General features: G+C 43.9%; 1 protein-coding gene across 1 annotated transcript; it reads left to right on the forward strand.

Moving 5' to 3' along the window:
• The first annotated feature begins 1 nt into the window (after position 1).
• On the forward strand, positions 2-22,686 carry LOC311322850 (uncharacterized protein). Its single transcript, XM_084454968.1, has 24 exons — positions 2-106; positions 2,469-2,596; positions 2,848-2,958; positions 3,105-3,162; positions 3,491-3,619; positions 5,937-6,467; positions 6,559-6,627; positions 6,721-6,854; positions 6,947-7,066; positions 7,321-7,378; positions 7,865-7,942; positions 8,580-8,672; positions 8,802-8,969; positions 9,314-9,508; positions 10,876-10,941; positions 11,643-12,113; positions 12,227-12,280; positions 12,714-12,847; positions 14,342-14,470; positions 14,574-14,631; positions 14,758-14,838; positions 14,942-14,989; positions 19,958-21,006; positions 22,259-22,686. Exons 2-24 carry the CDS (start codon positions 2,564-2,566, stop codon positions 22,268-22,270), a joined length of 3,879 nt encoding a protein of 1,292 aa, XP_084311094.1. The 5' UTR covers positions 2-106; positions 2,469-2,563; the 3' UTR covers positions 22,271-22,686.
• The last annotated feature ends 2 nt before the right edge of the window (positions 22,687-22,688 follow it).

The raw sequence follows: 22,688 nt of genomic DNA on the forward strand, positions 1-22,688 counted from the left end.
CATCCGTCACCGACCCCAACCACACACAGATCTGTTTCCTCAAAATCGCCCAAGCCATCAAAGCACCAGAAAAATCGGAGCAGGCGGAGCAGAGTTTCAGTGGTCGGTTAGTAGGACTGTTTTTTATAACTACAGTAGCTGCTTTATTTGTCACTTCAGCGCTACAGCATACATCAAGTCATTGGATGGGTGCACCTGCACTGTGTGTGTGTGTGTGTGTGTGTGTGTGTGTGCGCGCATACAGCAGGGGTGGGGAGGGGCTGACTGACTGGGAGTAATGGCTGCTTTGTTGGAGCAACGGTGCAAAAACACAACGTTAGAGATCTTTTATGTTATTACATCAAAGTAATTACGAGCCCAAAATTTGCTGTTTTTCAAAAAAAAAACATTCCAAACAATTTAAAATCAAATATAAAAGGTGACACTGTATGGTGTAGCTAAAAAGAGTAATTTTGCATGCAATATTATGACTCTACAACTAGCTAGCTACAGCGAGAGAGGGATCGACATTTCAATACATCACCATTCCATTTACATCACCCGGACATGATTTGGTATGACGAGGCCAAAATAGAATGTCCACATTTGATTTTACCACTATTTTTGGTGGAACTCAAAACCATGCAGGCTGATATGGACATTTCCAGTTGTCCATGACTCATGTCCATTGGCCCAACAAGAAGGACCTTGTTAGTAAATTATCACAGAAGGAATCTACTTGTAGGGTATTCATCTTTCACATACAGTACCATACTGTAGTTTTAAGATAAGTCTGCTAGGCAACAAAAATGAACTGTCAGGAGAACTGTAGTCAGACTGTCAGACTTAAAGGAGTAGTAAAGGGAAAATGCATGTTTAGCCCTGTTTTAAGGTTACTTATGATCATATACAATGGTTCAGATCAAAACGTTGACAAAGCTAGCATTTTCGAGAAAATTGATAATTGCTCTACCACCGTTTTGGTCATACAATGGATGTGGATGGGCTTCTTGAAAAATCATTCAAAAACATGTTAAACTCGATTTCAAAGACAAGAAACTCACCTAGGTGTTAGTTGGCGTTCTGACATATAATTCGCCATAAAGTAAGGTTCTAATTCATCTGAAAAGGCTTTTTTTAATATTTAGCATAGAACTATTTAGTCGCAGCACATGTGTGTAAACTTCCGCAAACTAGGTAGCCTAGCAACATAAACAATAACAATAGCTACCGTAAGTAGTTCCGCTTCCTGAATCTCATCTGCGGATTGAATTACACGTCTACAACGGTTGCTTCAATACAAGTCAATGGATTTCATAAAATGATCAATAAAACCCTACAGGATTCATACTTTGCAGCAAATTTGATGTCAGAACACCAACGGACACCAATTACACCCTCTGTGAGCTTCTTGTCTTTGAAATCGAGAGTTTAACATGTTTTTGAATGATTTTTCAATATGTCCATCCACATCCATTGTATGACCAAAACGGTGGTAGAGCAATTATCAACTTTCTTGAAAATGCTAGTTTTGTCAACGTTTTGATCTGAACCATTGTATATGATCATAAGTAACCTTAAAACAGGGCTAAACATGCATTTTCCCTTTACTACTCCTTTAACTTCAGTCAGAAGTCAAACTCTTCAACTTTTTACAAATCATAACCACAGCTACTTTTTAAGCAGTGACGTGTCCGTACCGTTGCACACCAGCAGTAGAGGGCAGGCATGGGGAAAGCATGGACAGTTTTAGACTGCTCTATCTCAAGAAGTGTCACAGCTTATATATTTACCCCATAGGAATCCTGGGATCCAGATGAACATTTCGGTAGATGATATGTTCATGTAGTTTAAAAACATTAGGAGTGGGGTCAAGTTAGAAAACAGGTATGATTTCAAAATTAGCAACTCAAAAGCTAGAGTGGAGTGCCATTCGTTTCAATGGTGAGCATGGTTGTCAAACAAATCAGCAAATCATGTGAACATTTCGATACATAATATGTGTATGTGCTGTTAAAACTTGGAGTGCTGTCAGTTTACAAAATGTGTGGACATTTTCAAACTGCCACCACTCTAAAACTAAGCATTCTATCAATCTTTTTAATGGGACAAAGAATAGACTACATATTTCAATGATGGATAAAACTTGTCACTGCTTCTACATTTTTTCAAGCTACACTGATATATTTCAATGTATTTCAGTGTTGAGATAGAGCTGTCTGAAACCAGCCATGCTTTCCTCATATAGAATGAATGGTGGTACTTGGGACAAGACCATGCTCCCCAGTAGAATGTTCAGAACACTCCAGGTGTTGGTAATTTCAGATGCATACACATTTTCTGTTTCATTTAAATTGTTGACTGCTTTTGACTCCCTGCATTCACCTGGGTGTGATTTTTTATATATAATAGACCTAAGTGTACAGTATTTCTTCAACCATTTTCAAACTTGTATTTTGTGTGTGTGTGTGTGTTTGTCCGTTCTTTAGGCTTAAACTTCCTGGTTTTGGTCAGATCCAAGAAGAGGCAATGTTACTTCTGTCAGCTGTGTTCCATTAGGATATACAAAGCCCATGCTGATCACATGACCAGCTCCAGTCACCAGTACAACTATGTGGTATGTTTGTGTCTTAATCAGTGCTTCAGCCAGGGCTGACTATAGAGGTCTATGTTATCTAGGGAGAGTAAGATTTTCTGGAAGTCGTTAAGATTAATAAAGCAGTTAAAGCAAACGGTTATCTGGCATTAGCTCCCAGACTCTTATGTACTTAGGACGTTTAGAATTTAGCTTACTCTGTGTGTGTGTGTGTGTGTGTGTGTGTGTGTGTGTGTGTGTGTGTGTGTGTGTGTATATGTGTGTGTATATAGAGGTTGAAGTATCCTGGTTGGACCGCTCCCCCAATGGTGAAGGACGAGAAGCTGCACAAGATTACTGCTCGCCTGGCGAAGGTTGACAGAGTCGCTGGCCTCTTTATGCAGGTGACTACATTCCATTAGTCATTTAGCAGATGCTTTTATCCAAAGCAGCTTACAGTAATTGCATTTAACATAGGAAATCAGTGTACTACTACTCACCAGAACTCATAAGTGTTTTCACCTCCCATCTCCTTTTTTCTCTGGTATAGAAAGTGAAGGTGAACGACGATGAGTTAAAGCAGCTGATATCTGCACCAGAGCAGGAAGGTGAGCTTCATTCCTGACCATTCCCAGTTCTTCACCGATTTGTGTCCGTTCGCGGTTACTTTTAGTTTTTACGTCCCGACAAAGTCTATGACTACTAGAGACAATCCATCAGTGCATCACTGTAGGGAGATCTGGGCTTGATTACTATATCAACCTCATACAGTGGTTCTGTATGCTATTTACTGATCATTTATTTATATAATTTGTAATGGTTTACAAATAGTTTATAAATAGTTATTTATCTACCGATTGTAAAAAAAAAAAAAAAAAAAATTTGGATAGTCATATGATTGTGGATGACATGTGGTCTTTGTTTTGATACCCTCAGCTTTGAGGAAACTGGAGGTCATCATCAGACAGCAGGAGGGAGGGCAGCAGGAGGAGGGGCAGCAGGAGGAGGGGCAGACGGAAGATCTGAGACAGACGGCTCCCTTCACCAGTACAGAGGCAGCGCAAGGTAAATAGAACCAGTTTGTTATGAGAGGGTTGCAGACTGATGTTGAGTTGATGTGTGTGGCATGCAAATGATGTCACTCGCCATGTACTGTAGCAGCGCTGGTGTCTCGTGGTGATGATGAGCAGCCAGAGTGAAATAGAGTGGTGAGGTGATGCCGCCATTTTGTAGGCTTAAAGGTTAGCTTTGGTGGCGCAGCACTTAGTACTGTATTATGGCGCAGTACTTGCACTGTAGTACCTTCACAGCAGGAAGGTCTCCTGGGCCTTTCTGTGTGGAGTTTGCATGTTCTCCCCGTGTTCGCAAGGGTTTCTTCCCAAAGAAAGTGAAGCTACCTCGGAGAAAAGGCTTTTATCGTTAGAAAAACGTCTTCACTTCAGCGAGTAACAATAATATGTGATGTGCAGACTGAGTGACAAGAGTCAGTGGTGCAATGAATGGTTCCTGGCAGGGCGGTATACCAGGGATATAGCCCTGAATACTGCCCTGGACCAGGACTACCTTGCCCATAGCTAAAACCGGCCCTGGTGCCCAAAATTACAGCACTCTTCTCTAAAAGGCTTTGTTTTGAGATTTGGATTGGATTTGCCCTCTTATTAGACATATATTCATGTTAGTTTATATAGGCTTCTTGGTCGGTCTAACCGTCCATCTGTTATCTCAAAAGGCCAATATGGTTACAAAAGATACAGATTGTGCTATCTGGGCATAGCATGAGTTATTTCCCCACTCAAGCCACAATAGGGAAATAACTCATGATAACCATAAGATGGGAAAGTAGTTCTCAAACATCGCATACCCTTCATTTCCTGTTATGTGATGTACTAGATTCTATCTCATTTCCTGAGCACCTGCCAGTCGCAGGAAGTCAAACCAAATATGGTTATACTGTGAATTTGGTTTCCGCACGAACGGAAATACTAAGGTATTGGTATGCTGCAGGAAGGTTTAGCTACAAGGGAGAGAAAGCATGACTAGAGTCCGAACATGGTATTTAGGAGAACTGGGAATGGCCATCCGTTCAACAGCGCTCTAAATACTGATCAGACATTACTTCATAGAATACATGAGTTTGATTAATAAAATCCCATTAAACATCCAAGAACAACTTTTGGGCATTTGCTTGAGCTTCAAAGGTTTCAAAATGAACCAATACATAGGCTAGATAAGACACGGTATTAAAAACATTTCCCCCCCTTAAAATAACCTTTAATAACTGTTTATTTTCTTTGAATAAGAGTGCCTTTGTGTTTCTTGTAAAACAATTCTGAGGAAATATGCAGTAAAGTAAATTACATGGACACGTGTAGTCTTTTCAGCAACCTAATTGGCTTAAGAATAAGAATTTGATAAAAATGATACTAGTGCAGATATTAAAGGAGTAGTAAAGGGAAAATGCATGTTTATCCCTCTTTTAAGGTTACTTATGATCATATACAATGGTTCAGATCAAAACGTTGACAAAACTAGCACTTTTGAGAAAGTCTGATAATTGCTCTACCACCGTTTTGGTCATACAATGGATGTGGATGGGCACCTTGAAAAATCTTTCAAAAACATGTTAAACTCTCGATTTCAAAGACAAGAAGCTCACCGAGGGGGTAATTGGTGTCCGTTGGTGTTCTGACATCAAATTCGCCGCAAAGTATGAATCCTGTAGGGTTTTATTGATCATTTTATGAAATCTATTGACTTGTATTGAAGCAACCGTTGTAGATGTGTAGATCAATCCGCAGAGGGGATTCAGGAAGCGGAACTACTTACGGTAACTATTGTTATTGTTTATGTTGCTAGGCTACCTAGTTTGCGGACGTTTCCACACGTATGTGCTGCGACTAAATAGTTCTATGCTAAATATTTTAAAAAGCCTTTCCAGATTAACTAGAATCTTACTTTATGGCAAATTATATGTCAGAACGCCAACTAACACCTCGGTGAGTTTCTTGTCTTTGAAATCGAGAGTTTAACATTGAAAGAATTTTCAAGATGCCCACCCACATCCGTTGTATGACCAAAATTATCAGACTTTCTCAAAAGTGCTAGCTTTGTCAACGTTTTGATCTGAACCATTGTATATGATCATAAGTAGCCTTAAAACAGGGTTAAACATGCATTTTCCCTTTACTACTCCTTTATGATCAGTGTATGAAATAGTGGCATTAGAATGTGCCAGAGGCCACCAAATCTGAGCTTTTATGCCCAAATCTTCTCTCCGGTTGTTTTCCCAGATGGCTCCGCACTCTGTATATTTTCTAGCTTTTTTGTCCTTTGCCAATCACTTGTCTCTCCCCCCCCCCCCCTCTCCCTCTTTCTGTCACAGTGTTTTTGGGAGAAGACCAGGAACCTCAAGTTCCTTCCCCATCCCTCGCCTCCCCCTCTCTTCACCTCATTGTCTCAATCCCTGTTGCCCTCCGTACCTCAGACACCCCCCCTTCCTGTACCCCTCCCCCCATCACCCCCACCCTGTCTGCGAACGAGCCATGTCCAGATCCTGTCGCCCCTGGTCCGGAACACTGTGACAAACTTGCACCAGCGCACCCTCCTACGGAGGTGCTCGCACCCGCACCGCTGCCTCTGCCGGAAGCTCCAGGGAGCCCGGCGTGGTGGGAGCGCAAGACTTCGGGAGACCACACACCTCCGGAATCCGGCGCCCCCGAATGCGGCGCCGCTTCCCCGTCTCCCGTGGCGTCCGTGGAGACCCTCCTGTACAGTCCGACGGGGACTGTTCCCAGTCAGGTCCAGGAACAGGCGGGCGCGCCCTCCTTCCCGCACACACACGCACACCCGGAGCCCCGCCCTGCATGGTGCGGCAGCTTTCCGCAGGGGCGTGTGCTCCAGAACACGTTTACTGGTGAGTGACTCAACTCGGATTGGTGGACTGATTTGTCACTCTGTAGTGTGCTTGTCTATCATTGGCTGACGTGTGTGTGTGTCACTCACAGGCAAGAGACGAAGTAATCTGTCAGGGTACCTGAGCGTGAAGGGGCTGCGCAACAAAGAACCTATTATAGGTCAGTGTGTGTTTCTCTCATATAGTTTTCTCAGTATAGTTTTTTGGGTGGGATGATGTAGAGTGTTGAAAGGTGTTCGCATGTGTGTTACAGGGCTGGGATATGTGATAGAGTGCCAGGGGATATCGCAGGCCACATTCTTCATGTGCGTGAGCTGTGCCGAGATGCTCCCCCGCACACACATCTGTGATCACATCATCTCCAAGAGACACCAGTGCCGCTACATGGTGAGTCATTTGTATGCGACCGCAGCATCAGTCTGCCCCCCCCCCCCCCACCCCAATAAAAACGGACATATACATTTTGTGTGTGTACACAGTGGATGCTGTCCTACAGTGATGATCCTGCTGTCCTCTCTGCATGGGAGGAGTTTTTGCCACACCACCTCAGGAAAATCGCCATAGTACTTAGTCACCAGGAGGCGGGGATAGATGCCCAGGTAACCAATCAGCAAACCGTCAGCACAGATGAGATGGGAGATGGCTCAGCCATTAGTGCTGTAGAAAAAAACCTTGCTCTCAGATCTAAAGCTGTAGTTCTGAAGATTTGACATAATGAACCTTCAAGATTCCAGTTTTACTACAGAGACATTCTAGAGCTACAAACATTCTAGAACTGCTTAAAACTGTCTTGGCTGTTGTATGTGAACCCTGTTTTTTGTGTTGTTGTGATGTGTTGTAATGTAATGATCAGGTGATTAGACTGGGCCCGACGTGGTATGGGCGTGTGCAATGTGCTCCGTTCAAACAAGGTAATTGATCTTGTTGATATATTTTGGGTTTGCTTTAAGGTACTTTGTAGTTAGAAATAGGGGCCTATTATGAAGAACTCACTTTTTCAGTGCTTGTGCATATACATTTGGGTCTCTGATGGGTCCACAAACTTTGAAATAAGACAACCCAGTCATTTTAGGTTTTCAGAATTTGACAGCCAAATTCTGAAAACATTTGATTCGACAAGCCATTTGATTTGCCTCCTGTTCTGACATCAGAAGCCCCCCATCTGAAATTAAGTTAATTAGCCATTCAGAAATGCTCTCTATGAGCACAGAAACGGCACATCCAGAACAGGACTGAAACAGATGGGTATTGAGCCATGCTAGAATGCTTAATCTGAGCGGTATTTTCAGTAAAAATATTCAAAGACATGTTTTGGGGACCCCAGAGACCTATATTAACTTGTTTAAAAGGAGCATAATAGGGGGCCTTTAAAGTGATTTTGTGTGTTTGTGTTACAGCCCTATACATGCTCAATCTCATCTGTAAGGAGCAGAACTGTGACTTGCCCCTGATTAGTGCCCCCAAACACCCACTGAGTGAGTTACACACACAGAGCACACACAGAGCACACACACACATGGAACACACACACACACGGAGCACACACAGAGCACACACACACACACATAGCGCACACACACACAGAGCGCACACACACACAGAGCGCACACGCACACACACACACAGAGCACACACACACAGAGCACACACACACACAGAGCACACACACACATAGAGCGCATACACACACAGAGCGCATACACACGGAGCGCACACACAGAGCACACACACACAGAGAGCACACACACACAGAGCACACACAGAGCACACACAAACACAGAGAGCACACACACACACACACACACACACACAGAGCACACACAAACACAGAGAGCACACACACACACACACACACACACACACACACAGAGCACACACAAACACAGAGAGCACACACACACACAGAGCACACACAGAGCACACACACACATGGAGCGCACACACACACACAGAGCACACACATAGGGCACACACACACAGAGCACACACACACACGGAGCACACACACACGCACGCACAGAGCACACACACGCCCAGAGAACGCATGCGCATGCACAACACACAGGCACATGCAGACTGGTGTAACTAGCAGTACCTCTCTGTTCTGTTTAGCTCTTATAGCAAGTTGGGAGCCTCATCCTGGGTGGAACACTGAGGAATTCCCCCCAGAAGCACCGGCAGCTGGGAGAACAGAGACAGAGACCGGTTAGTCTGGGAACAGGAGTTCTCACATACAACCGACGCTTGATGAACACTGTATACTCTGAACACCTTGTGTAGACTTATCGAAGATCGCACGCTCTTTCTTTCTCGTCGTTATTGTGCTGTTCTCAGTTGGCCCTGGTCTCGAGAGGGAGCCGATCCACAGAGAGGCAGTCACATGCGTCCCGGATCATCCCCCGTCCAATCAGAGCTCAGAGAGGGAAGAAGCGGTTCCAGAGCCCATCGGAACCCAGAACCCTTGGAACTCTCCAGAGTCACACCCGGGCCCTGTCTCAACAGGTGAGAGGAAAAGAATAGTTACATTTTTATATTAACAACATGTCATTTAGAAGACGTTTTTATCCAAAGCAGCTCCAAAGCGACTTACAAGTACACTGTCAACAGTATGTGAACTGAAGTTATGTTCAAATACGTACATACTCCGTAAAGCCGGGTTCACATCCAGTACAACTGCTGCAACCGGGCTAGTTTTAGAATGTTTAGAATGTTGATGGCAGTTTTAGAACTTAGTTCTGAAACGTAAAACCACCTGGGCTGCTTCATGTGAACCGTGCTTAATACAGCTAGCACTGTGATGGAGGAGGAGGAGGTTAAGCAGAGTGTTTCTCCCTTTCTCTACCCAGTCAGGGTTAAACAGGAGCGAGTGGACCCCGAGTTTGAGTTTCTGGTCCAGCCTGGGGTGCCACTACACCACCCTGGACATCTGGCGCAGAACCAGCCTGAGGGGAACCAGAACCTGAAGAGAGACAAGGCCGCCCAGGACCGAACCCAGGACCCACGGAAGTCTCCAGAAACGCCACCTTGCTCGGACGCAACAGGTAAGAGGGTGTTGTGGGTTGAGCTTTCTCCTTGGACCCCCAACTCAGTCTCACAATGAAAATGAGCAGTGCACCGTTTGATTAGTTTATGCTTTAACGCCTTTAAAGGAACAGGCCAAGATTTAGCTTATTTCCCATCTTCCCCAGAGTCAGACAAGAAGATACATACCCTTCTCGTGTCTGTGTGTGCAGTAGTCAGCATTGAGACGTGCCGTTAGCCTAGGTTAGCTGCAATCACTAGAAGTGGCTTCGAACCATTAGCCTAGCACACAGTGGAGAGGGAATTTCAAGAATAACTTTTTCGCAGTTGTCAGGACTTGGCAACCTAGGTGAAGAACACCTGTTCTAAGAGTGTCGGTCATGGTGACACTAGCGCTTTTATTTTAAGAAAAGGCGGAGGTGGTAATGCCTTCTTTTGTTGCAATAACGCACCCAGCCGAAAACCAAACTACTACATTGCCCTAATGTTCTGTGCTTGGGTTTCCACTTGTACCTTACGCTCTTATGTAGTTTTGTTTCCTGTGATGAAAATGGCTGTTTTCAGAGAAATGTTGTGGTTTAACCTGATCTTGTTAGCTGTTTCTAATTATGATGTTTGACCCCTGAATGTGGCTGTTGGCCACAGTTTCTGTAAGAAACTGTCTCCCTTCGCATAGACAAACATCCCATATGAGATAAAGATGACATTCCATGGCTGGTACATTCTGTGGACAACAGCAACAGTTGTGGTTAGAGATAGAGACCTGGCCGCCGAATCATCGGCCAGTTATCTCGCTACAAGGCCTTAAGTCACAGGAGAGACCCGACCAGTACAGACCAGTCTGATCAAGGAAGGAGGGGGGGTGGAACGCCCCCGAACCATAAGAACCATGCTCGAGCTCAGATGCTTTGATTTGGGCCAGACAGCCATACAGACAGGCAAGCTGACATTAGACTAGATGCCATCGTCTTTTGTATGCTAAACCTTCTGTAAATAAACAGCTTTTGATTGTCGCTCAAATCCCATGTTAGAGAGATTCATTTGGAATACATCAGAAATGGGACACTGGACTGTTTGGTATTGTGTGAGATTGGTGGCCGTCTTTTATTGAAATCAAAACACAACGCAGAGCTGAATAAGGACAATAATAAAAGACAACGAAAATCAACACCTGTAAAGCTTATTTTGCTCTGCACTCACTTCCTCTGCCTTTTGCCAAGTACTAAAATTAAATTAATTAAGTAGAACTGTGATGTGGGTGGACGTGTGATGTAATACAGGATGAGTTACAAATAAGTCTGTCTGAGTCTGTTTGCGTGTATTGACAAAGTGAGTGAAATATATATTGTTATCATACATTTTTGTGTGTTTCTCCCTCTCTGCCCAGTCACCGTCAAACAAGAGAGAGAGGACTGTCTGGTTCATCCTGAAGAACCACACTATGGATATCTGGGTAAACTGAAACAGCTAACTGAAGCCCATGTTGTACACCTTTGCTTCTCGCCGGTTACTGGCGCCACGTTAACATGGTTATTGTAGCCTTGGGAGCTCCTCGCAGACCTTGCTTTGGAAGACAGGAGAAGGAAAGAAAAGGTGGATGCTCCATAGCAACATGTCGTAGTCTAGCCAAAAGTTAAACTGTTACAGCTCGAAGCGCACAAAACTACTGTTTCCACTTTCCTTCCTCCAATTACTATGAAACAAGAAGTTGTTGACTTTGAAGCTGATGTCTTTCATCAAGTTAATAAAAAACCTTCATGCATGGATGAATAAATAAATACACTACTCTGTAGCTTTGCAGCTAGCCTACTCCTATTTAAACGTGCTTATGATTAGCAGTTAGGACATTTAGCCTCCTGTAGCCTTAGTGGTGTGTTTCACTCCTGGACTGTTTCAATGCTGACAAGAGAACAGCCCTCTCTTGATATGAAGGAGGTGACAATCACAGAGTAACATCGGGATGCTGCCATGGCTGTTTGAATAAAAAATTTGAAAAGACACACACAATCCACTGTGCATGTTAGGGCATTTTTAATGAGAGCTATCTGGTGCGTGGAACTCTAATTTTTCCCTGTTCAGATAGATAACCCATACTTACACACGTTGGCACACACGTGCACAATGCAAACGTATCTCTGCTTCTCGTTCTGTAAGGTGAGCGTGAGGCTGTGATGGCGGGGGCCACTGCAGGACCCAGTCAGGAGGGCGTACGGTCGACCACAGGACCCAGTCAGGAGGGCGTACGGTCGACCACGGGACCCAGTCAGGAGGACGTACGGTCGACCACGGGACCCAGTCAGGAGGGCGTACGGTCGACCACGGGACCCAGTCAGGAGGGCGTACGGTCGACCACGGGACCCAGTCAGGAGGGCGTACGGTCGACTGCAAGACCCAGTCAGGAGGGCGTACGGTCGACCGCAAGACCCAGTCAGGAGGGCGTACGGTCGAACGCAAGACCCAGTCAGGAGGGCGTACGGTCGACTGCAAGACCCAGTCAGGAGGGCGTACGGTTGACCGCAAGACCCAGTCAGGAGGGCGTACGGTCGACCGCAAGACCCAGTCAGGAGGGCGTACGGTCGACTGCAAGACCCAGTCAGGAGGGCGTACGGTTGGCCGGAGCCGCAGGTGAGGCCTAACACCCCCAAACTGGTGAATCATGGCGTTTTGTCTTGTTTGCCGGAGAGCTGAGGGGTTGACATTGAGTTGTGAAGAGGATGTTTTTTCTTTTGCTCTGGCAGAAAGGACACAGCTGAGGGACTACATCAGGAGCAAACTATCGGAGCCGGTGGTCGGTCAGTATGGCAGGAGTGTGTGTGTGTGTGCGCGTTCTCGATATCTTATTGTTTGTCCATGATGTACTGATTTGTAATTCTACTGTAAGTAAATTGAATTCGGAGGTCATCTTCTATTGTGATCTCCTTCAAGATTACATTCATTCCGTTTCGCTACAGAGTGTGAGTTCTTGAGATCAGGATGGTTTTACGAAGTCAACAATTCAATACACCTTGAATAATCTAAAGAATCGAATCCCCAGGGTTGTTACTGGACCTTGTTAATTCAATTCAATTGTTAAGATTTTTTTATTTCGGCTGCCCACACTTCAAACCCGGTTATGTTGCTCCTTACTGTAGTGTGAGTACATATCGTGTGTGTGTGTGTTTGTGTGTGTGTGTGTGTGTGTGTGTGTGTGTGTGTGTGTGTGTGTGTGTGTGTGTGTGTCTCCAGGTCTCTGCGCTGTAATAGAGTGCTGCAGTGAGGGCCAGGCTCCGTTCTACCTGTGTGTGTCGTGCGGGAGCAAGGTCAAGCGTGAGCTCATCATCAACCACGTCATTAAATACAGGCACCGTCAGGTGTACCTGGTAAGTTCTCTCTCTCACACACACACACACACCCTCTCACACACAAACGTACAGTATACTACCACAAGCAAAAAAACATCTTGTGAGTAAACGCATACACTCTCTAACCTAGTGTTGTCACGATACCAAAATTATGACTTCGATACGATACCTGCCCAAAATATCTCGATATCGATACCGAAACGATACCACGGCGAAAATCTAAAACATAAGGAAAAGTAATGGAATAATAGATGACAGAACATGGAACTTTAAATTGTTGGCTTTTTTTAGTGCTCTGTTCAGTCTTTTTGCATCTTTTGAGTCTTTATTATATTTCCTGTAGCTTTCAAACACAGCTGGAAGGGAAGGCTGCCTCGACTGGATGGTTTGGGATTGTGCTGGCATCTGTTTGTCTGTGTGGGGAGAAATCAATAAATTATGCCTATGTTGTTGCAAACTGTGAGATAATCAGAAGAACTTGAAAAGCTTATTATTATTATTAATTAACCCAGGCCTATTGAAGCATTTTTGCTATTCCAAATTATCAGAAGAGATAATTGTCTCACGGTTAACAGTTCTCTTGCTCTACGAGGTCGGAGCAGGTATTTATTTTTTTGTCACACGTGCGCTAGGCAGAGAGCTAGGCTTGCAGCTAGGCTGCAGCTACTGTATGCTAGCTAAAAGTCTCATGCTACGAATGAAAATAAGCTTCTCTAGCTATCATCTGGGGCAATACATGTATTGTGCATTCATACATTCAAACATAAGGTAGGCTAAATATCCTTCAGTTCTATTCAGTACTTGTGTTGCTGTTGTGTGTATCTTATCTTCTATCACATTCGCTAACCTGTCGCTCTTTGAATTCTTTGTGTACTGTAAAAAGTCGGCATGTATGTCTGCAAGATGCTTTGCCAGGTTGGTTGTATTGGCTCCCTTGGTTTGTATAGATTTGTAGCATTGTTTACAGATGGGCTTTGTAATGTCCGTGGGCTTGCCCTCACTGTTGGCTCTGTAAGCAAAATAATGCCAGATTTCGCTGCGCGCATCAGCTTTATCGACAAGCTGTGGACGGTCGACATTTGTACTTGTAGCCATCTCAGGCTAGACTAGTTAAAACTGTTGCGCTGCTCGCTGCAGAGTGACAGAGCGAGGAGAGAGAGAGAGAGTGCACACACACACACACACACACATACTGCCCCGCGACTCGGGGATCTTGGGAGAGAGAAGCAGAGCACTACAGCCTACAAACAAACACGGCTTCACTGTCGCATGAACGCAACTCAATATATACGGCTCTTATTAAAACACTGTCTTTCTTAGAGTATCGATACTTTAAATTTGGGTATTGTACCGTTTTTGACGACAGAGTATCACGGTACTTTTCTAGTATCGATACACCGTGCAACACTAACACACACACACACACACCCTCTCACGCACAAACATACAGTATACTACCACAAGCACAAAATCATCTGGTGAGTAAACGCATACACTCTTTAACCCCCCCAGAGTGCACGGTACCCCTGGTACATCCGGGGGCTGTTGGAGGGCCTCGGGGTGACAGAGCAGTCCGTGCTGCTGATGCAGTTGGCCAGGGAGCTGGAGGCGCAGAACCACGATGAGCCTGGCACACTACAGGTGGGTGTGGCCCTCGAATGGAGTCAGGGTGTTAAGTGTTACTGTGATACGCTGTGTTTGTCCCAGTTCCTAGCTTGTCGCTATTTTTCTGTCGGCTCTGCAGGAGGTGCACCTGGACCCCGCAGACTACAAAGAGATCTGGCTCATGGACCTGGACAAAGGTACAGCTGTGAACTCTTCCATCCCAGAGAGGAGGCTCATTTACCGTATAGGACTTTTACAGTGGCATTAGTGGAACACCGCTTTAACCTGCCCTTGACTATGTTCCCCCCACCACCTCCCCTCAGCTGTGTCCAGACTGCAGGATATCCGCAGGCAACAGAACCAGCCGGAACTCCTGACCCGCGTGACCAGCAAACCAGAGCCTGGTACAACTTTGGCTTTCTCTGTAGTCAAAATAGTAGTTTGCATGTATGACCTTGACCACAATGTGTCTTGAGTACTGAGCGGGTTGGTTGTTTGTGTTCACAGTGGCGGTCAAACAGGAGGTGGAGGAGAGTCCGCTGAGCTCCCACCATGGTAGGTGAAGTCCATGAGGAGTTGAGGAAGCCGTTCCTCAGAACTGTGAAGCTGCTAGTCAAAGCTTTCTCAAAGTTCCTCTCTGTTCAGCAAGCATTTATAGACAGTATGCATTGGTGGCGGATGGTCCTCTCATCAAACCTGGGTCAAAGTACTATTTGAAATCATTTCAATTACTTGATAGTAATTGATCGTTTTTGTCCTGGCACAATAGAACCAATGGGCTGTTCATAAAAGAGCACACGTGGCGCATCAGGCGGACTCAAGCAAACAATTAAGTAATTGAAAGAATTTCAAACTGTATTTCAACCTAGGTCTGATTCCCCCATTCCTTACAAAGATTAGATTGAATCTTAAAGCTGCATTCATTTATTTTATTTTACCACGAGATAGCAGTAAGGGACTCATGCAACTGCTGAAACAAGCAGCCAGAGCCATATAAGGCACAGTGGGCGGGGCAAAGGCACGGGTCAGCAGACAACACAGGCAATTGACAACACAGGCAGAAATGCTGGAATAACAACAGCCAGGTGACCGATAGGGGTGAGTCATTGAAGTAGGACGCTATTAGGATGCGATGGCTCAATGAAACAATCTGATATCAAGTGGTTTTAATTAGTTTTGACAATATGCATAAAATCAGTGAATGCACCTTAACTGAAATAAGGTCATATGGTTTGTAGTGGGCTATCTAGTTGGGTCAGTTCAGGAAGGAAATGATTTACAGTCCTGTGGTGTCCCCTCCTGTCTGACAGAGTAGCACCAGATTCAGGACAGCTTCCGCTTTATTACAGCTATGTAGGGTAACTGTCTGGCCTGTCTAACAGTGTGCTGAGTACTGTTGTTTACAAATAGCTCACAATGTTGGTAATTTCTGATAGTACAAAACTTCACAGGAGACTCTAGTCGATCAGCCTTTACGGGTATTTTATTACTGATACACACTCAACACAGCTTCACAAATCTGATGTACAGCCCCAGCCCAACTGAGCTCATCATCACCTTTATATCCTAACCTCAAACACAGTGTGTGCTGTGGCTAATGGCTTTCTTGGAACTTGTGTAAGTAGATATAAATCTTTGTTGTTGAGACATGCAGTACTATGAAGTGGAAAATTCCTGACTAGAACTCTCTGAAGTGGGGAGCTCACTCTGGGGAGCTCTCCCCAGATGACTCAACTTGACCTTACGGCCTAACACACCTCTAAACTCTACTAATTTCCACGACATAATCCCCCCTTTGATGGGCTCGTCCATCATACTGACTAACAAGAAACCAGTGGCCTTAATTCTCAAATGCATTAACTAGTTTTTAATCAACCACTGCAGGGGGGAAGGTTTCCAAGCACGATAACGGTAGTATCGGCCAAAAGTCAAAGTAGGTTTGTGTTCAAACATTACAATTCTGTTTTTACTCTAAATGAGGTTGAGACCCCGTCTCACACATCTGTTGACCAATGTAATCATAATATGTAAATCTCTTTCAACCAATCACTGACCAGTTTGAGGATACAAAGAGAAAGGGCCATTTGTTTGATAGGAATCAACAGCATTGTGGAGTTGGTGTTAACCCTACACCCATAACATACAGGGCCTATAAAAGATATTCACCCCCTTGGACTTTTTTTCTTCTTCTGATAAACACAAGGTATTCTAAAATGGAAAAAAACCTAATTTGTCCTAATTTAATTACAAATAAAAAACAAAATAATTGATTCCATAAGTATTAATAGAGTTAATACTTATTGTAATTATAGCTGTAAGTCTGTTTGGGCAGATCTGCACATCTGGACGTAAATGAAAACTCTTTGTGGCTTCTGGTATAAAACTGTCTTTATTTTACTTGCAAGGGGAGAGACAATGGCGCATTCAGAGTGAATGCAAAAAAAGAGTTCCTCCCCTTGAGATTACATTCATACAGAAGCACAAACAGGTGTCAGAGCTGGACAGCAGTTATCAAAAGCAGATGGTGGCTACTGTATGTATTTCGTCAAGGCCACTTATTTCTCAGGGCATGATGTGTACAGTGCATTGAGTCACAGATAGAAAACAACTAGGCCTAATTAAAAGAACAAAAATGTTATTGATTAACTTGATTCCAGCAAGCATATACATGTGCAATCTTTAAACTTTACAGCAATAATTGTCACCCATTCTTTGCAAAATTGCTTAAGCTCCATCTAGTTGGATGGGTGCAAGTCTTGCCACAGATTCCCAATTGGATTGAATAGCCACTCCAGTGTAGCTTTGGCTGTATGTTTTGGGTCATTGTCCTGCCGGAAGATGAATCTTCTCCCAAATCCCAGGTCTCTTGTAGACTGCAGTATATTTATTCTCTTTTCACCAAGTCTCGTATTTCGGCAAATTTCCACCTCAATTTTGGCGCTGTCAGGCAGGACAACTGATTGCCCGCGGCGCACTGCTGAAGGACTGGAAACTAGTTAAAGACAGATCTTTGTGTTCCAACCCTCCCTTGGTGAGCGCCAGGGTGAAGACGAGAACTCCTGGGTCGCCACTGACCTCTCATCAGTAGCCGTTTATTCATTCAAAGCACAATGAAAGCTCTATAATGTAATGGGTCAAAAATGGTGTATAGATTGCAATGAAACTGAACGCAATAATGTTTCTGTCTATGAGAACATCCCAACAGGAACAAAACCTTGATTGTATCACATGGTTATATATCTGATTGAATGACTCCTCATGCAGAGTTAAGTCAATTGCTGCTGTAGAAGTCTTGATACTTTGCCAATGAAACAGATGGACAACAGAAATGCCAGTTGAAACTGCGTTTATTGACAGATCATCAACGACACTTCATCCCAGATGGTTGCCTGCAACTGGGGTCAATAAAGTACAATCACACTTTAATATAGCATTTAATGATGAAGAAAGGCCACATTATGATTGGACAATATGAATGGCGCGATAAATAAACCCTAGGTGGAGTTCTGATCTAAGTCCAGACAAGAACTGCTGATGTGTCAGGTTGTACAGGTTGTACAAACAAGCAGTACATTTCCAGTAATCTGAGAATGGATCGGTCCAATATGTCAGTGTGATGAGACGAGGCAGGTTAATACATCTTTATTACTGTAGGTGGGTTCAAAGCATGCCCACAACACTGCCAAAACCGTTTTCCACCACAACCTAACCACTGCATCTGTCTTTCTAAGAAATAAGTTTCAAGTTCAGCAGGAGGAGTCAACTTTCAGCGCAGGGGTGTCTGTAACAATATAGCATTCTATGTCGCAGTATAACAGCCATATCTCTTTAACTAGGTTCTCAACTTTTATTAAGTTATAACTAAATTAGCTTTTATTAGCTTTGTGCTAGTACAAGCAGACTATATAGCCAAAATATCCTTTATCAGAAAAATATCACTCAATAGTTCAATAATAGTAAGTAAAAGGTAATTATCATTCAATAATTCAATAACAGTAGGAAAGAAACAATTATTCTTCAATAGTTCAATATCAGTAGGAAAAAACACATCTAGTATTTAAAATGTATCTGCTGAGTCTAGAGGATCCGGGTTACATCAGGGTGTGTAGAGACCTGGGAGTAAATGGAGGTCAGGACGCTTTTATGGGCCTCACTCACACACATACACACACACACACACACACAACACAAGATATTCACATGCGTTGGGATAATGCAACATCAACCTTCTGTGTTGTTGTACGTGAGCTCAAGAATACTTTAATTACGTATAGAATGATGTCATGTGGTGGTAATACGTTTACTCAGTGATATCTCAACAGCATAACCAGACAATACGACACAAGTGAGTTGTCAGCTACTAAAGTTAGAAGTACTTTTTAGTCAAAATGACCTATCCCTCAAAATCAAACTCATGCATAATTAACTAATTACTAATTAACTAATAATCAACTAATTACTCATCAAAACCACGCCCACCTTTATGCATACCTTTAATATTTTTCAAGCTTGTAGAATGTTACAGATACTGTAACTCAATGCATGGCTAGACTGTTAATGTGACTGAACAGTAGGGGGCAGTGTCTTTAAGCAAAGAACCTTCTCTCCATGCATGAATAAACTTGAATAATGTCATAGCATCCTGAGAGTTTTGGATTGAGAAACATGATAGTAAGGGATGGTGTTCTTGGTAAGGGATGGTGTTCTTGGTAAGGGATGGTGTTCTTGGTAAGGGATGGTGTTCTTGGTAAGGGATGGTGTTCTTGGCATTGATGTGCTCAACAGCGCTTATTGTCGATGCCAAAAAGTTTTTATTTTAATCTCATCAGATTTAACTGCACCTGGCGGGTTTTTTCTAATTAGATGTAGATTGTATTTTCACTTTGACATTAAAGTGAGTACTTTCTGTTTATCAGTGACAAAACTCAAATCCATTTTGATTACATGCAACTATGAAATGTGAAAAAGTCAAAGGGGGGTTGAATGCTTTTCACTGGCACTGTAGATTGCTCTTATCCACCACAGGAGAATGTGATCACTCAAGACTCAAGCCACTCAAGCATCACCCCAGCTCAATAGCTCCTGCAATGTCTGCCATGCCTAGGGGTTGTGAACTCCTTTGAACTGGGCTTTTGTCGCTGAGCCCCCAAGCAAATGGCGCAGATTAGCAGGGCCTAGTCATTGTTAGGAGGTGTAAATGGCTTGTAGTAATTAGCTCCCCAGACATCCCAGAGCCCCTTGCCTGCTACAATTGCCTACTTACAGTATTCTAGTGTCACTCATGATTACAGTACTCATCTTTCACATATTTCTGCTAATCATGACTTTTGCTTGTCCTACCTTTTGGAGGATACATGTACGTATTGTAACACCATTGAGTTGAGTTGATTCTCACGTATATGCACAAGTAAAGCTTTTGCATCCTGAGACATCATACTCTTGTTACTGAGGTATTTTTCCTTGGCTTCGGTCCCCCATCACAGGGATTTGAATGCTGAATACTCTTTGTATATCTCTTCACAGAGGGCAGAGACACAGTGAAGAGGCGTCACGAAGACTTGGAGGACAGCGAGACGAAACACTCGCACACAAACCGTCCCAGTTCAAACAAGAGACCGCGACATGACTCCTGCTCCCCCTCTAAAGCAAGTAGGCAGGCTTCCGCACACCCTCCGCCCTCTGAGCAGCACAGGCATTCTAACGGCAAAGCCTCGGAACAACCACCTGGACAGTCCAGCGAGCCGACAACCAGGCCCTCCAGGACCACAAGTAACCCTGACACAACCCTAGCGTCCATACCCACCCGGACTATAAACGCCTTCCCCCAGCACCTCTCGGATCTCCGCTCAGCCAAACTCACTGAGGCGTCCTCAGCCCGGGCCCAGTCCTCTAGGAGCCCCTCAGGTCAGCCCAGCTCCAACCCAGCCAGCTCGGGCCCTGCCATGCTGAAGGAGAGGCCCCTGGCCCAGCCCCAGCCTGCCACCCCGGCCGGCCCAGACAGCGGTGGCGGGGCACCGGTTGCGAGGGCCAATAACAGGTGGGATGTGAAGTGGAAACCACCTCCTAAGGGTTCTCGGAGCGATGAGACGATGGGCCAGCCTATCGCCACTGTGCTGGCCCCTACTGACCAGCTGGAGACAGCACTGTCACACGAGGGACTGGCTGGTGTAGACCCTTGGAACTATGAGAACCGACAGTTCCGCTTCGACCACAACCGTGTACCCTGCTCTGATCCCCAGGCCTTGGTGGGCTATGGCCACCCTGATCCCACAGTCTATATAGAGATTCTACCGGTGTTCAGAGGCGGGTATCTGGGTGGCGGGTATCACGGCTACCCCATGCCGGCTTATCATGGAGCAGAAGTGGGCCCTGAAGGGATTTCTGGAGGCAGCTTCAACCCTTACGACCCACTGATGGTCCATATGGGCACAGCGGGTTTGGTAGTACCGGCACCAGTTTGGGGCACGGCCCAACCACTGCCAGCGGGACATCAGATGAGTTACGACACCTGGGCTGGTGCTGCCACAGCTACAGTCAACCAAGTTCCCTTGGAAACAGGCTCAGCCAGAGAGGTACTGGTGAAGCGACCGTATTAGACCTGCAGCCAGTCAAAATGACACCCCTGCTGCATACATACTGACACACTGAAGACGTAGATTATATACTGACACACAAAAGACTTGGATTATATACTGACACACAAAAGACATAGCATATACTGACACAGAAGACTTGGATTATATACTGACACACAGAAGACTTGGATTATATACTGACACAGAAGACTTGGATTATATACTGACACACAGAAGACATAGCATATACTGACACACAGAAGACTTAGATTATATACTGACACACAGAAGACTTGGATTATATACTGACACAGAAAACGTATCATATGCTGACACAAGATTTAGATTATATACTGACACTCAGAAGACATGGATTATATACTGACACACAGAAGACATCATATACTGACACACAGAAGACTTAGATTATATACTGACACACAGAAGACTTGGATTATATACTGACACAGAAAATGTATCATATGCTGACGCACAAGATTTAGATTATATACTGACACTCAGAAGACATGGATTATATACTGACACACAGAAGGCTTGGATTATATACTGACACACAGAAGACGTATCATATACTGACACACAGAAGACTTAGATTATATACTGACACACAGATTTGGATTATATACTGATACAGAAAACGTAGCATATGCTGACACAAGATTTAGATTATATACTGACACTCAGAAGACATGGATTATATACTGACACACAGAAGACTTAGATTATATACTGACACACGGAAGATGTAGCATATACTGACACAGAAGACTTAGATTATATACTGACCCACAGAAGGCTTGGATTATATACTGACACACAGAAGACTTGGATTATATACTGACACACAGAAGGCTTGGATTATATACTGACACACAAGACTTGGATTATATACTGACACACGGAAGACATAAACTATATATACTGACAGACAGAAGATGTACAGTAGAGTAGATTATATACTGACACACGGAAGACGTAGACTATACTGACACACAGAAAACAGATTATATACTGACACACAGAAGATATAGATTTTTTACTGACACAAAAGATGTAGATTATAAACTGACACAGAAGATGTAGATTCTATACTGACACATAGAAGATGTAGATTATATACTGACACACTGAAGACAGTACACCTACAGTACTGACACACAGACCCACACTGGCGGGGGGGGTGTATGTAGAAGAACGATTCTTATCCTCTCTCTGTGGTTTGTTCCAGAAGAGGTGCTGACTGCAGATCCCTCTCTACCCCTGGTGCTACTGGAAGAAAGAGCTGAAACTTCAGACAGACATACACACACACTCTTACATCAGCTATATTGTTTATAATAGACATTGTAATGGAATTTCCTAATTATATTTCCCTTGATATGTTTCATTGCGAGTTGATTATCTGGTTACTATCACACTCATGCCCAAAAATCTGAATTTCTTATGGAAAATGAGGCACAAGATGTTTATTTAGGCTTTTTTTTATTTTTATGTTGTTACATTGTAATGGAATTTATTTTTTATTTTTCTCTTTATATGTTTCACTGTGAGTTGACGTTCTGGTTACTCATTCCCAAAAATCTGAATTTCATATGGTTAATGAGGCACAGAGATGTTTTTTTATGTTTATCTTGTTATATACAGCAGTATTTTAAGTA

This window comes from Borostomias antarcticus (assembly GCF_949987555.1).
Source record: "Borostomias antarcticus genome assembly, chromosome: 21".
Classification (NCBI taxonomy): domain Eukaryota; kingdom Metazoa; phylum Chordata; class Actinopteri; order Stomiiformes; family Stomiidae; genus Borostomias; species Borostomias antarcticus.